Consider the following 18,031-nt stretch of genomic DNA (forward strand, 5'->3'; position numbering starts at 1 on the left):
TAACGACTGGCACTTGTCCGCGGAGCCGCCATTACCCTGGAACGCCTTCTACACAAAAGCCGAAGAAGAGGAGATGCTGCTGCTGCTGCTGAGGTGGGTATAAAACAGCCATTACTGGAGAGAAAAGATGGCGCTAAATCCTCGGGAGAGGCTGAACTCTGTGGCACAAAGGATTCTACGCCAACAGCGATATTAGTAGTACTACTATGATAGTATCAGAACTTGTAGGAGGAGCAGGAGGAGCAGGAGCAGGGGAGGAGCAGGAGGAGAGGCAGAGCAGGGCAAGAAGCAGGATAGCAGGAGCTAAGGAGCAGAGCATACAGGAGGAAGAAAAGGATAAGGAGGGGGAGAGGAGGAGGGAGGAGGAGGAGGAGAGGAGGAGGAGGAGGAGACCTGGAAGATGTCTAAAAGGGTGCTCGATTATGTGGTTTTTCTTGTGCACAGGTCTGAGAGGAGTATGTGACGTAAAGCCTTTGAGTCTGGAATTACTTGGGTTGAAGAGGCAATGAACAGATGTGGACAGAGAGAGAGAGAGAGAGAGAGAGAGAGAGAGAGAGAGAGATGATCACATACCAAGTTTGCGCATTACTAAGTTAATCTAATGATACTGAAAAGCCTGGTGGAAGACAATAAATAGGATAATAGATGAAGTAATACTAAAAAAAAAAAGATACAACGAGAAAAAAATAATCAAGAATTTGAGAAACTAATTCGGTTTTACTTTTAAAATAATAAAATCACACAATACGCAGAGATAGTTCAATATCGCAAAAAAAAAAAATAAATAAATAAATATAACTAAAAATGCAAATTTGAGAACGTTAGGAGTGTTTGAAAAAAGGGTCGAGATTGACATAGAATCCCTGGGAATTGTCTAGATATGAGGAGATATGCAAATGACAGAGTCATTATGTTAATAAATACTACACCAGGAGTCGCAGAAAAATACACATATCATACATACGCATATGTTTACATAAGTGTGTGGTAATATATATATATATATATATATATATATATATATATATATATATATATATATATATATATATATATATATATATATATATATATATATATATTTTAATACAAATACTCTAGAAGTAATTACATTACACAGGCAAAGCTCTAAATTCCACCTCCAGCAAGTTTCCGACGAATGTCTTCATCTCCTTCGAATTAAGCTCTGGGGGGCCATTTGCCCTTTCGCAGTTGAGCGCAGCTTCCCCCCAAAAAGTATATATCAAAACCAAAAAAATATTTTAATCCCATTTGTCTTGATTGCAAGGCCCTTGCAAGGCAATCTCCCAAAGACACCGTTCTTGAAGGCACAATGTGAATGGGGACATTCTTCAGTCTGTTCTTGTGTAAACGGCTGCTGCCCAGAGCCAGATTAACATCATTACCTGGAGGAGGAAGCCTTCATTATATGCAGTTTCCTTCCTCAAGACTTTTTCTTGGATTATCATACTTTTTATCGTTTTATCTTTTATATCATATTTTATCCTCGTAAGCTATAATACTTGATGTACTAAGCTAAGGCCTTATCTTTTCTTTATCATTTGTGAATTTAACGCACTAGTCTCTCTCTCTCTCTCTCTCTCTCTCTCTCTCTCTCTCTCTCTCTCTCTCTCTCTCTCTCTCTCTCTCTCTCCTTTGTCTGCACGTAATTGCATGAAAGGCAGCAGGAATGTTGAATGCGAATGTAAATAAAAGATACAAGCAACTGAAATGAAATGCTGTTATGCCTGAAGGGGAGAGAAAGCCGGAGAAACAAAGGTCAACTAAAAGGTCAGAGGTCAGAAAAGAGCGTAAATGGAATCAACTGTTTTGAGACGGAAAGAATGGAGGACGATAGGCTGCTGAAGAAGGCATAATTCGAAAGTAATATTAAGTCAACCATCATCCATATAAGTGGATAAAAGGCCTGGGGGTGTGTGGGGGTGGGGGGGGGGGGGGAGGGGGGGGGGGGTGGCGGTTCCGCTGTTGGGTTGTGTAGTCTCCTGTGTTCGGAAATGAAATTATGAATGATCTGGAAGCTTTCTACACAAATGTTCATCCACTATGATTCCTTACAATACAAGTGGAACGGAAATTTCATTTATATATATATATATATATATATATATATATATATATATTATATATATATATATATATATATTAATTACTTATTTCTTTATGCATGTGAGAGTGCTTTCATTCATGCAGCATACAAGCCTGTACATCTGGACGCATGTAATTATACGTAGTTATAAAATCATATATTTCACAATTAAATAGGACTTAGGGCCTTCCTCCATTATAAACATAACCTTCCCCCACTGCCCACCCTTCACTCTCTCTCTCTCTCTCTCTCTTACCAAAGTAAAAACTAAATGTTAATGAAAAATGGTTATGGAAACTTGAATAACGTTCTCCAGACCTTTGAAGAAAGACAGGAAAGACATATCATCAGAAGACTCTTCCCTCCGCCCCCCCCCCCCCCCCCCCCCCACCCCCCCCCCACCCCCTTCTCTCTCTCTCTATCTCTCTCTCTCTCTCTCTCTGCCTTCATTATGGACTTCTTTTCCCATTCATTTTTTCCCGTTTACCCCTCTCCTCCTTTTATTTTCTTTTCTTCTTCCTCTTCTTCTTCTTTTTCTTCTTCTTCTTCTTCCCAGTGTAAACAAACCGAGAGCTTCCAGCGCCATAAAGGCTTCAGAGCGTCTTGCATAACAATATAGGAAAGAGGCTTCTCTCTTATGTCAACAATTTTCTTTATTTTCTGGGTTAGTTTCGGTCTCATATTTTGGGATATATCACGACTTCTTGATGCTGGAATTTGATATGCCTCTTAAATCTGCATCTCTAAATTCTATAATAAGATATTAGGATTAAATTCTATAGTAGGATATCAGCATTAAATTCTATAGTACGAGATTAGGATTAAATTCTATAGTAAGATATTTGGATTAAATTCTATGGTAAAATATTACGATTAAATTATATTGTAAGATATTTGGATTAAACTCTATTGTAAGATATTAGGATTTAATTCTACAGTACGAGATTAGGATTAAATTCTATAGTAACATATTAGAATTAAATTTTATAGTAATATATTAGGATTAATTTCAATAGTAAGATATTAGGATTTAATTCTAAAGTAAGATATTTGGATTGGATTCTATAGTAAGATATTAGGATTAAATTCCATAGTGAGATATTAGGATTACGAAGCTACTGGCGTTGTAGGTTTATGCTGAACTAATTAAGCTGAGCTGTAGAATATAAGCTCTAAAGCATCCAACAGCTTAAAAGTGACATTCAATTGAAAACCTTACTAAGCTTTAACAAAACCGCTCGGTTTTATATCACCGCTTAAAAATCTCCCACCGCAGATGGGGACTTCGGAGATGAAATAATCCCTTCGAAACTAAAAAGAGAGAGAGAGAGAGAGAGAGAGAGAGATTTTGATGCTGCATTACATGGGTACTTTTCATGTTAAAACTTCCACCCCAAAAAGCATCCCAATGTTTAAGAATGAGGGACGGTAAAAGAAACGGTCCCCATTTTTGTAACCGTTCGACGGCTGAATTCTTTAATCTATTTCCTTTTTCTTCTTCTTCTTATTCTCTTCTTTGTTGCATTTCAATGAGGCGGTTCACCTCCGAGATTGGGAAAAAGATCCTTCGGTGGCGCGACTCCTCGAGAGTCCTATAGGAGCTTAGGGTCCTTCCATCGATGACTTCCTCCCAAAGGATCCGATGGGGAGCTTCTGACTAAGAGGAGATGAGAGGGGAATGTTATGTCTTTCTCTTTATTTATTTATTATTTTTATTTAGATCTACTTTAAAGATACAGTTTTTATCTTCTGGGAAATGAAAATCTTCGAGTAATATGAATAAAAGCGTATTTATCTCTCTCTCTCCCTCTCTCACACACACATATATACATACATAAACACACATATTTAAAGTCATATCAATTTCGGTGACGTCAGTTCTGCTTTGTGAACTCAAAATTGACAGTCAGAGCGTTACATCATTGTTCTTAGAAAAAGGGATTTGCATAACATCTGCTCACTTCGTAGTTATAATCTGACTCAAGACCTTCGAAAGTACAACGAAGAATTGAGTTACATGGTGATAAGAAGTGGCGCTGAAAGTTTGGGATGCTAATAATAATTGGTTACATTATTTAGAACAGGAAATTGGAAACTAAAAAAATAAAATAATAATAATAATGCATACGCAAAGTGCTGGTCTTTAAATCAAATCCACAACCGATTACATTATGCATTTACAGATGAAATTCCTACTGATAGAATGAAAATATATATGTACGCAATAGATTTATTATGTTTCCGACATCCTCTCTTGTTTTGCAATTAATCCCAGATAGCCAATGGCTTTACGTATTAGTGCCACCTTGTAAGCATAACTGAATAGAGATTCTACTATGTAATTCAGTTGCCTGACTCCAAAAGCAGTTCCTACTCATTTCATCTCTTATCGGAGTCTTCAATGAAGTCCGATGAAAAATTTAAGCTTCGACTTCTATCAAAATCTCTGCGGTATGATAGGCTAAATGCCAGCAACAACTGAACGTACCATGATGATCAACTTCCACATTACGTCCAGACCCATTGACGGTTAAACAAGTCAATTATTTAAAATCTGAACATAACTGAGTGCGAATTGAGGAATTACGTTACGGGACCTCCATTACATACCCAATACATCGTCTTGGAAGGTGAATTCTGCTGTTGGTGAAAAAAAAAAAATAATGACTCAGATGTGACCTGGGAACGTACTGCCATTTTGAAATTTACTGTGAATGGAGTGAAAACCAAACTAATAAAGAAAAAAAAAAGCTGAGAGAGAGAGAGAGAGAGAGAGAGAGAGAGAGAGAGAGAGAGAGAGAGAGAGAGAATTTACAATGGGGCGAATTTCAAAACTTCTGAGCGCTTCTAATAGCGGCCATCGCTCGTTCTCAGCGATAAAGACAGCGACAGGTGCGTATGAGTAATACCGAGAGCGGAGGGGACGATAAAATAATGATGACTATTTTGAACCCTTAGTGAAATGGAAGAAATGCGTGTAATAAACTGTTTCAGGATTTACGTTCAATTAACAATATGTTACATTACTTTTATAATCCCGGAGGTACATAATTTATAATCTACCATTGAAAAATAAACAGAAATAAGGAAAATATGCTTTACTTGGCAGCTAGACAATTGTTGCTGGTCGTAGACACTGAATGGCATGTGGCTGACACGTCAGTGTATATATATATATATATATATATATATATATATATATATATATATATATATATATATATATATATAGTAGATATATATATATATACACATATATCTACACACAAACACTCACACACAGAGAGAGCCGAGGGCAGCTGTTCCAGTGATAGAAAACAGTAAGACAAAACAACAAGTGAGACGACTTAATTTATTGTTCATGACAAGCTATATATAATAACGTCATAGACCCGCCTCATGTAGCACTAAGAACGCATATCGAACCAACATACGCACATGCTTATGAAGAAAGGTTACCGTGTGATTACGTTCCGTTATATTATTCAAATGTGCTTATAAAGGCATGCGCAGGTTTAACACACACACACACACACACAGTTATAATATATATATATATATATACATATATATATATATATCTATATATATATATATATTTTTTTTTTTTTTTTTTTTTTTTTTTCATAAATTCATGTTTAATACACACAGTTCCCTGGTTGGATTCGCACCTCTGCGCACAATAGTACTAAGATTATTATATACGTGCATACATACCAACATGCATATGTATGTACATACATTAAAGCTCTGCTTCCAGTGGCTGCCCTCATCCCAGTAATGTTCTATTTAAAGCTACAGGCATCAAATTCCCGTTCTGTGGATCCGTTCATTAAGTTTGCAGATAAATCTCGTTTATAACCATTCATTACTTAATCAAACTAATGCGCGTAAATTAATTACGTCGAATTCAGCATCCGTGGATAAAAATGCATCTCCCGGCCACGCCCTCTCTCTCTCATTCTGATAGTGAACGAGAAAGCAAAAACGAGCGATTTCATTAATTTGCAAATTCACATAGATCAAGCGTAAGTGGGGAACGTTCATTAAGTAACCGTTAACACAAATTTGAAAGGGTTTGATGGTGCGTTCATTTGGTTTGTAAAGGCGAGCTGCAATTGGTTCGTTCAAGATGGTCGTGATATTATATATGTAAGGGTGATAGAAATAGCAGCATTCATGAAGTCTATCAATGTAATAAAAGTCGTAATTGATTACTTCCTTATTTTCAAATATCTTTTTTTTTTTAAATTACGCTAATAAGGCACCAAATAAGCACACAAAACACAAACGGACAAAAGAGTTCAAATACACACATAATGAAAATTATCAGAAAAAATGGATACCGTCCTCCATTCACCCCTACTATATTATATTTAATGAAAGCGTCTTCAAAGAACTTCTTATAGAAGTAAACACAAGAGACCAACAGCAAATCAGACCTCAACAGAAGCTGGCAGAAGTGTTGCTCGATATCCGAGGACAAACAGCCCCGGCTAATATTGATATACTACATCTGGAGGACGGTCCATAAGTACGACTGCACCATATATACATACATACATACATATATATATATATATATATATATATATATATATATATATATATATATATATATATATACACCAGCGCTGGCTGGACCATACGAGAGCAATCTCATTCGTAGTACTACATACTATGCATATATATGTGTAGTATGTATATACTATATCACACGCACACACACACACACACACACACACATATATATATATATATATATATATATATATATATATATATATATATTATATATATATATATATTTAGAGCAGTAATATATATTTGACATGAATGTTAGATCCTCATGGTCTAAAGGTTTAATCTGACCTAAACAGTTCACTATACAATATTACAGACATTGTATTTTCTTTGCATTCTCGTAAAACAATAACTGGAATTGTTGTTGTTGACGACACAACGCCAGAGAAATCTTTTAGATCGTTCATTCAATCACTCCAGCCAGTCTGGGTGTTTGCTTTATAAAAAAACTAAATAGACGTCAGGTAAATAAATACTGAAAATGGTTTTTGCTCTGCATGAAAAGACGCGATAAGGAGAGAATGCACGAGTCCAGATGTTTTATATACCCATCATATAAAAGAACTTTATATAATTATTTAAATGTAAAAGATAACGGTAACAGCAAGTTTAAAAATTTAAATACTCTTCGAAACAACTTGGTTCTCTTTAAATGGTCTCTCTAAAAAGAAAACGGCATTCCGATTAGTGAGATGGGTAACTCTTACATATCTCACATTTTTCGTTTTTCGACCGGTTTGGAAATATTTCCTTCTTAATTTTTGGCCGTATGGCTTATCTAAAGGTGAAATGTCATATATAGGATCATATGGCCAAAGGATATGCCCACCCTCATAAGAAAACACCAACGTTACATGTTTGAAATAAAGGAAAATAATCTATTTCTCTACCTAGGTCTAAAGCTCAATGTCTAACAAAGCAAAATAATGAATGCGCAAGAGAAAGCAGTACCTGAGTACCTGGGTATTTATAAACGGGGACCCTCCCCTCCACCCCCCGTCCTAAACCTCGTTTCACATTCCAAACTAAACAAAGCAACACACACACACACAACCGGGTAAAGACAAAGACAGAAAACTTACGAGACTGTAAGGAGCAGAAAAGGCGAAAGACGAAGACGGCATCTGATCGAAACTTCCAATGAATTCATTGATCCAAATCTCTCTCTGGCAGTTTATTAGTATAACAGCGACCCAAACCATAACTACCGGGAGATAGATATATCCACCCGGTCCCCCCTAACAATGGCAGTGTTTAATGGTTGAAGTTTTAATTGTCCAATTAATCCGGATTAAAACAAAATTCCGTGTCCAGGATTCAGGGAGCTTTCGAAACCGCTCCTGAAACTCACTTCCCTCACAATGACACCAATCAATGTGCAACCAAAATTACCGGTTATTTTTGCATTTCGGAATTTTACCCAGAATTAAATATGAACTTTGCATCAACTCTTGTTTGGTAAAAAGCTACGAGGCTGAGGAGCTGAACTAAAAAAAAAATCGATTCGAGTACAATATATATATATATATATATATATATATATAATATATATATATATATATATATATATATATATATATATACCACCATTTGAAGATGAATTTCGAAAGCACACACGCACACACACGACACACACACACACACACACACACATATATATATATATATATATATATATATATATATATATATATATATATATATTATCTGTATATATATATATATATATATATATATATATATAAATTCCAATTCCATCTTCCATTTCTAGACAAGGAGAATCCGGCAATAAGTAAGTAGCTTGATTTATTTCCATAATAGAAATCTCACTTTGAGCGACTCCATCATTAGAGTGTAATTTTCTTAAAATACTCTCTCTCTCTCTCTCTCTCTCTCTCTCTCTCTCTCTCTCTCTCTCTCTCATTGCTTGTCTATCCTACGGTTTCTGTGTATCTACATATACAAAGAAAGACTTCTACGGTATATGCAAAATAAATAGCAGAGCGTATCCACAGTAATTCTTAAGATATACCGTAAACTTGACATCCTACGTATACGCCTTTGAAATGAAAAAGGAAAATTCTCTCTCTCTCTCTCTCTCTCTCTCTCTCTCTCTCTCTCTCTCTCTCTCTCTCTTGAAATATAAAAAAAAGGAACTCAGAGCTGCGAAACCAGCCTGGGGCTATGGCGCCCACCATCTGCCTAATGGAATAGAGTGCTTGAATACCTTCTCCATACATTTTCTATTCCTGAAAGAGCAAAAGCCTCCGAGAGAGAGAGAGAGAGAGAGAGAGAGAAGTGCCAACAGCCGATGAAATGGAAGAAAGATATACAATACAATCACATGAAAGTAGAGGATAGGCTTCGTTTGGGAAACGGGGGCGGGGGAAAAGGGTGTTAGAGCAGGTCAGGTTTTTGGAAGATTCAGAGGTGAAAGAAAATGTTATACATTCATACAAAAAGAACGATATAATAAATATATGTATATATATACACTTATATATAAAATACATACATATTTATATGTTTGTACGTATGTACAATAAGCATGAAAAGTTTTTTTTTTTTTTTTTTTTTTTTTTTTTTTTTTTTTTAAGCACAAAGGCACCTGTCTCCGTAGAGTATTTCCGGATTATTCGTCTGATCAACAGCTAATCAACATACAACACACAGGATCTGCTACGATTTGATTTTCTGAAAGAAGCAAAGAGGAAAGAAGCAAGAGGAAAGAGGCGAGAGGAAAGAAGCAAGGTTCGTTCTGTAACGTCATTCATGGCAAGTATTCCCGAGTGGTCTGTCGTCTCCTCTGATCAGGTGGAATTTATTCATGAAGTCATTTCAGAGGAATATGAGTCCCGCTTTGAGCAACAAAGATCACTGACCTCGAAGAGAGTTCGATGGCTTCGGAGCGAGGTCACTCGTCTTATAAACTGCTTTATAAATAATTGAAGGGACATTTCTTTGTATCTACCTCAAATTATTTTCGAACTTCTACAGAAAAAAAAAAAAAAAAAAAAATCATAATTATACAAATTCTGTAAACTTCTTACGCCTATGAAGTGCAAAACGGTATTGGATATAGCACTGTTCTCGCTGACATATAAAAGCCAAAAATATTATATACTTTAAAATCATGGCACTGATCTTATTATTATTATTATTATTATTATTATTATTATTATTATTATTATTATTATTATTATTATTATTATTATTATTATTATTATTATTTTAAATCGCGTTTCACTTTCAACCGAATTCATGAGCTTATTCGAACACAAGCTTAGAGTCTGACCCCGAAGAGATTGGGAAGATTTTGAGAGGAATGGATAAGGAGGATTGAAAATGAGCTCATTTACGCAAAGGAAGGAGAGAGAGAGAGAGAAATTTACAAAATTTTCGTAATGATCCTCAATAAAAAAAGTGATATTTGAAAAACAGCGTTAATTAAATTGAGAGAGAGAGAGAGAGAGGAGAGAAGAGAGAGAGAGAGAGATAGAGAGATTGACGAGAGTTAACAAAACTGTTCGTTAATGATCCTGAATGAAAAATGTAATTTGAAAAATAGCTTTTTGAAGATCAGGAGAGAGAGAGAGAGAGAGAGAGAGAGAGAGAGAGAGAGAGAGAGAGAGAGAGAGAATTTACAAAATGTCTCGTAATGATCATTAAGTTCAGAAGAGAGAGAGAGAGAGAGAGAGAGGCCGGGATATCCGCGTTAAGATTTCTCCCGTTGCCTTTGGGGCAGCAAGACGCATAAATGGCCAGCGAGCGAAATATCGCCGGGGCTTTTGAGGCTCTAATGGCGTCCTTAAACCATCCTGAGGGCCTAGACGAATGGCAGGGCCTGCGCTCCCATCCCATTTACACGAAGTCTGCAGAGTCATGGTTTCTGCGGATAGCGGACGGAGCGAGATGGCGACCGACCCAACACTTGCATGAAACGAAAAAAAAAAAAAAAGATTGTCACGTTAACAGCACCCGTCAGGGGGTAGAGTCATCAGTGCACCTCACGTGATGCACTGTAGGCATTACTTAAAGGTGTTTGCAGCGTTCCTTCGGCCCCTTGATGCATCCACTATTAGCCTTTTACTTTACCTTCATTCCCCCCCCCCCCCACCCCTCGCTCTTCAATATTGCTTTTCAACTCCTCTAACTGGTGTTTTCTTAGTGTATGGGGTTTTCTCTCATTTCCACCTTTAGATCCCCTTACTTCATTTCTTCTATTTTCCAGATCTCTATCTTGCTGTCCAACTCCTCCAACTCCCTCTTTTTTTACTGCCTTAGGCGCTGATTGGTCGACAGTGCTTTAGTGCTATTCTTGACAGACTAATATTTCATCAAAGCAATCAATCAACCACACTAACGGCAAATATACTAAGCAGGACATACGCGGAAAATAAAATATACATTCCTCCCAAAGACATTGATTAATATTCACTCGTTCATAACAAAAGCTTAGAGTCTGACCGTTAATTGTCATCGCTCATTCAATCTCTTTATTCCATCATTCAAGCCCTCATTCATTGCTAATGGCTTCCCATTCCGCGATTCAGATTACTCTCCGACTTTTAAAATTATCTCATTATCTCATTAAGTCTTTTATGCCAGTATCAAAATAGCAGGAATGATATTTTACATAAAAAAGGATGCTTTACTTTTTTAGACAGTTATTAAAAACAAGTCTATGTGGGAAGAATCGTTATACAGTACTATATAATACAGCACATCTGATTTCTTTACAATTACTATCATTAAAAACTACTGCATTGATTTAAAAAAATGTTTAAGTATACTTTTGGTGTAATGAAAGAACTGTCTCGAGAAACAGATTACGCTCAGTAATTTTCCTTCAAAACTTAATGCTTCTGGATTTTACAGCAATAAAGAACAGGAATTCGTTTAATAATAATAATAATAATAATAATAATAATAAATAATAATAATAATAATACTAATAATAATAATAATAATAATAATATCTTGTTAAAAAGACTGGTAGAGTTTAAGTTAACGGAATTTTATTTTATAATCATCTCTATTTTTCTGAAAATCAGAAAAATAGAGAAATTCTTTATAGGATAACTCTGTTAACTCTGCCATTCTTTTAATAATAAGACATGTATCTGAGGTCTGCTTCCTGTTTATGATAATAATAATAATAATAATAATAATAATAATAATAATAAATAATAATAATAATAATAATAAAAACTGGAAAGCCCCAGGTCCCGATGACGTCCATGGATACTGGCTCAAAAACTTCACGGCCCTACACCCACGAATAGCAGAACAACTCCAGCATTGTATCACAAATCACCATGCGCCCAATGGATGAATACAGGAAGAACATCCTTAGTACAAAAAGGCAAGAGTAAGGGAAATATAGCCAGTAACTACAGGCCTATCACCTGCCTACCAATAATGTGGAAGTTACTAACAGGTATCATCAGTGAAAGGCTATACAACTACTTAGAGGAGACAAACACCATCCCCAACCAACAGAAAGGCTGCAGAAAGAAGTGTAGGGGCACAAAAGACCAGCTCTGATAGACAAATGGTAATGAAGAACGTGAGAGACGAAAAACCAACCTAAACATGGCATGGATTGGCTATAAAAAAGCCTTCGACATGATTATCACACACATGGCTAACAGAATGCCTGAAAATATATGGGGCAGAGGAAAAACACCATCAGCTTCCTCAAAAATAAAATGCAATGCGCAACTTGAATACAATGCTTACAAGCTCTGGAATAAGACTAGCAGAGGTTATATTATGGAGAGGATCTTCCAGGGCGACTCACTGTCCCACTACTCTACGTTGTAGCCATGATTCCCATGACAAAAGAACTACAGAAGATGGACGCTGGGTACCAACTCAAGAAAAGGGGCAACAGAATTAACCTTCAGATGTTCATGGACGACATCAAGCTGTATGGTAAGAACATCAAGGAAACAGATACCCTAATCCAAGACTGTAAGGATTGTATCTTGGGAACATCAGGATGGAGTCTGGAATAGAAAAATGTGCCTTAGTGAACGTACAAAAGGACAAAGTAAGAAGGACTGAAGGGATAAAGCTACCGGATGGGAGATACGTAAGTCAAAACTCAACGCCAGAAATATGATAAAAGCCATACACTGGGCAGAGTGCCAGTAATCAGATACAGGGCAGGAATAGTGGAATGGACGAAGGCAGAACTCCGCAGCATAGACCAGAAAACTAGAAACATATGACAATACACAAAGCACTACACCCAAGAGCAAATACGGACAGACTATACATAACATGAAAGGAAGGAGGGAGAGGACTACTAAGTATATAGAGGACTGCGTCAACATCGAGAACAGAGCACTGGGGCAATATCTGAAAACCAGTGAAGACGAGTGGCTCAAGAGTGCATGGGAAAAAGGGCTGAAAAAAGTAAACGAAAACCCAGAAATATACAGAGACAAGAGAATGACAAACAGAACAGAGGAATGGCACAACAAACCAATGCACAGACAATACATGAGACCAGCTAAAGAACTAACCAGCGATGACAATTGGCAATGGCTACAGAGGGGAGCTCAAGAAGGAAACTGAAGGAAGATAACAGCGGCACACGATCAGGCCCTAAGATCCAGATATGTTCAAAGAACGATAGATGGAAATAACATCTCTCCCATATATAGGAAGTGCAATACTAAAAATGAAACCATAAAACCACATAGCAAGCGAATGTCCTGCGCTTGCACTGAACCAGTACAAAAAGAGGCAAGATCAGTGGCAAAAGCCCTCCACTGGAGCCTGCGCAAGAAACATCAGCTACCTTGCAGTAATAAGTGGTACAGAGTACCAACCTGAGGGAGTGATAGAAAACGATCAGGCAAAGATCCTCTGGGAGTATGGTATCAGAACGATATGGGTGATACGTGCAAATAGACCAGATGTGACGTTCATTGACAAAATCAAGAAGAAAGTATCACTCATTGATGTCGCAATAACATGGGACACCAGAGTTGAAAGAGAAATAAAGGGAAAAAAATGGTAAGTATCAAGACCTGAAAATAGAAATAAGAAGGATATTGGATATGCCAGTGGAAATTGTACCCATAATCATAGGAAAAACTAGGCACGATCCCTCCCAAGATCCTGAAAAGGAATCTGGAAAAACTAGAAGCTGAGTAGCTTCAGAACTCATGCAGAAGAGTGATACTAGAAACGGCGCACAAGTCTGGGAGACCTTTCAGGACCCCCCTAAAGGGAACAGAAGCAGCCAAGGACAGAAAAGACAAACTGAGAAACAATTTCTCTTCCCATATCTTGCTTTCATTTCCCACTTTCATCTTCCCCTTGCCATGCCAGGCCGAAGTTAAACGTGGGGAATAGTTCCTCCTCCTCCTCCTCCTCCTCCTCCCCAGATGGCACCGCCCACTATCCCAGGACCTGTTGATGGCAACACGGTCATGATACCATCTGTCCCATTTAGCGATAAGGCGCCCTGAATTAAAAGAGGATACAAGTAGATGGCATATCTTTATAAATAAATAAATAAATAAATAAATAAATAAACAAATAAATAAATAAATAAATATATATATATATATATATATATATATATATATATATCTATATATATATATATATATATATATATATATATATATATATATATATATATATATATATAATTTATTTATTTATTATAAGAGCAAGACTTTGACGACCTTCACTGCTATATTGTTCCGTATAAATAAGTTCCAAAAGGATATTTTTTCCTATCTTAATTGCATTAACTCATAAACCCGCTCGGGTGGGGCCTAGCGAATACTCCTTCATCGATGTTGTACAGAGAGAGAGAGAGAGAGGGGATCAGGACTCGAGTGTTTATTTTCCCCCAAAGAGGCTGAGTGAGGCTTCCTGAAGACGAGAGATCTCACGAAGTGACCAAATCTCTCTGATGGTAAAAGAAGCCTGAAATGAAGGACGCTTCAAGTTCCCTCGAGGAGATCTGGAGATCGAGGAAGAACCTCTGGAGCCATCCAAAGGATGCTTTATTGAATCTTAATTGCTTCAATCTTGTAGGTCTATCGAACCACTCCTTTTCTAAGGGTTGTTTCTATTTGTTATTTATTTATTAATATTAATTTATTAATTTATTTATCTATCATCAATCTTTCTTTCTATCTATCTATAAATTAATTTACGGTCTTGGTATGGACGTGTTAGTACGGTACTCGGTACCATTTTGGTGGAGAGAGAGAGAGAGAGAGAGAGAGCGCGCATTTAAAGGACTTCACTGATCTAAACTTGTACAGACGGAAGCCTCCGCGAACAGCTTAATTTAGCAACCAATTTCTGGTTTGGAATTAATCAAACGTAATTGAGGAGTTGTGGGCGTAATTGGGTTCTGGGGAAAACGAGGCCAATTACGCAAGAGATCCGTAATTGGATCGGCTCTACAGGATGTCTCAAAGACTTGTTAGTCCATCCGAGGAGACATCGTGCTTGTGTCACTTAAATCAGATTTTCTTGGGGATATTTCTTCAAGGAATGAAAAATCAGATCATCGCACGTATACGACGATGAAATCATTCTAATAAAGATATGATTAATATTTTTTTCCAAAATAGAGAGGACATTTCATACATAAAAATAATAATAATAAAAAAATAAATACACAAATGGTGAGCTAGCCACTGTTCCAGAACTTGCGAATAAATTTGAAGGAACATTGCTAGTAAGTCTACGGGTAAATTGCATATGACACAGGTCACTGAAGTCAATACATCCTAGTTCCATGCATTGAATGTCTGATGTATGAGGAATGTATCGAATCTGCGAGATGAACGGCCTCCAAATGACAGTAAGGCGAATTCAAGAATAACAAGAATAACGATGCAATACAAAATATGTTTTGGAATATCTGCAAGTGGTGTGTAAAGGATTGATATAGCTTACATTCAGTAAATATTCAAATACAGATTTATACCTTTTACATTGAGTAATGTAAATATGAAGCATAACTACGCCTGGGAAGGGCAAAGCGAAAAAGAATTCTCAAAACATAGTCGTAATAATTATAGCATTACTTTGCTTATATTTCGTAAAAATCCGCACACTTATCCAAGTCATTTTGCCAACAAAAACAATCCAAACGAATCACCATTCTTAGCAGCATAAACATAGCTTCCTTTACAGAGCCTTTAAGAAGAAAAACTCTGTTGCTAAAACTGAGCTGGATAATAAACTATGCCAAGCAATCCGGCCAACAGCAACTCATAAACATTTGACAAAAGAAAAAAATCAAATGTAACAAAAACATCGATGTCATTTTACCTCGATAAAGAAACCGTTATTGCCGAAAAAAAATAAATGTAACAACACACAAATACCATTTAAAGATAAGAGAGAACTCGATAAACGCTAACTAAGGTAGGCATTTCTCTGCTGCTTAAGACACTCTTCTCTAGAACTGCAAACTAATTTCACCGATTCCAACCAATAAGAGAGCAGCGTCCTACAAAAAAACTAATCCGTCCAGGGCTGCTCAGTCTTACCTGACCGTTGACCCACCCTAAACCCTGGGCTTTGATGGCACAACCTACCTTCTATCAACAACCCCCCACCCAACCCCACCCCACTCCAACCCCACCTCCATGATCTGACGTCACGAATTGTGAAGATTGCTAAAGAATACTGAAATACATACGTACTGAAAAAAAATAACACTGAAATACATACGTATTAAAAAAGAACTATATAAAAGGAAAATCACAGTAACATTAGCAGGAACAAAACCATTTCTTCTGTGAATAATGATGAATAATAATAATAATAATAATAATAATAATAAATTTTAACCCCCACTCGAACAATCCTACCCATCACGATTTTATGCTCATGGTGCAACACAGATATGGATTACGCCAATGCACAGTAAATACGCAGCTTGCAATTAAATTACAATTTACGCAAATACGATTCGCACACTGTTTTTCCCTTTAAACTGGAATCTGCGGTCTAATTCTATGCCCCTTCTAACTGATTTAATTGACCTAACTTAGTTAATGTCTGTGGTCGATGGTACTTTCATCTTCCTAAAGAGAAAGTTCACGACATTTCCACCGCGATTTCTTTTCTGAGACTTTCACTCTGAACTTTTTGACTCATCAGGACGGGTATTAACCTTTGGCACTCAGCAAGTGTTTTGGGGTGAGTTTAACACTTAACAACAAACTGTAGGGAACGAGTATGCTTAAATGTATCAGCTGTTTCACGAAATAAAAGCTTGGACACTTTCTAAAGTGGATAAGAAACATATCAAAGGTTATTGAAGGTATAATAAACATAATAAAATGTAAACCACATAAAAATACGATAGACTCGAGCACTCACTCTCGCGCTCTTCACAGCCCGACCTGCAACAGAAAGAAAAAGGAAAATGAAGTGGAAAGATGGCAATAAACGATGAATTCAAAAAATATTATTGCAAAAAAATATTTTTCTATTGACAAGAAAATATTCAAGGTCCGATGAAGGGTGGGTTTCAGATTTGCCAATGTCTTGTGCCAATGCTATCATTAAGTGCGTAAATGCTTTATGCTATAATACACACACTCACCATACATACATCACTACATACTATATACATATACACACAACAATATATATACTATGATATATATATATATATATATATATATATATATATATATATATATATATTATATATCACAGATTTCGTTCGTCCTGATTTCGTTCCGTCCACTGGGACGGTGGTTCGATCCATGAGGGGACGAAATTATTATCAAACTAAAAATTCCCCTTCGGTACATATATGAAAATATATCAGTTCCGAGGTAGAGCGAATTAGATATTAAAGGACATTTGTAGCTCGAATGATCTATATCAATCACGGTGATGTGATAATTATTCGTATATATATTATATATATATATATATATATATATATATATATATATATATATATATTATATATATATATATATATGTGTGTGTGTGTGTATGTATACACATAGAATGCGTTCTTTTTGAACCCTGCGCAGGGATGAAGTTCATTCAAAGCCAGACTCACAAAGAGAGGCCAAGATTTGCTGACATCTGTGGAATAAGCTTTCCTTTCGCCTCTCTTGGGAGCCTTCTTTGTCCCGAGTCTCTCTTTCCTCAGATGTTTCCCTGTCGGCGATTTTCCTCTAATAAAACTCAGGATTTATTCGAAAACTTTCGCTTCGTTTCAGTCATCTGCTTTCTGCAACTCGGACCACTTTGTGGCGAGGTGACCCGCTCGAGTTGTTCTCAAAGATCCGGACCTTTTCAATTACGGTAAATAAGCAA

At 36.5% G+C, this 18,031-nt stretch overlaps 1 protein-coding gene across 1 annotated transcript in view; it reads left to right on the top strand.

Annotated features, from left to right (window-relative positions):
• The first annotated feature begins 206 nt into the window (after positions 1–206).
• LOC135199577 (ADP-ribosylation factor-like protein 6-interacting protein 4) overlaps positions 207–18,031 on the top strand; it is a 27,344-nt gene continuing 9,519 nt past the window's right edge. The window contains exon 1 of the mRNA XM_064227733.1: positions 207–455. Coding sequence (XP_064083803.1) covers positions 207–455 — 249 coding nt within the window. The remainder of the gene's footprint in view (positions 456–18,031) is intronic.

This window comes from Macrobrachium nipponense, chromosome 26, assembly GCF_015104395.2.
Source record: "Macrobrachium nipponense isolate FS-2020 chromosome 26, ASM1510439v2, whole genome shotgun sequence".
NCBI lineage: Eukaryota > Metazoa > Arthropoda > Malacostraca > Decapoda > Palaemonidae > Macrobrachium > Macrobrachium nipponense.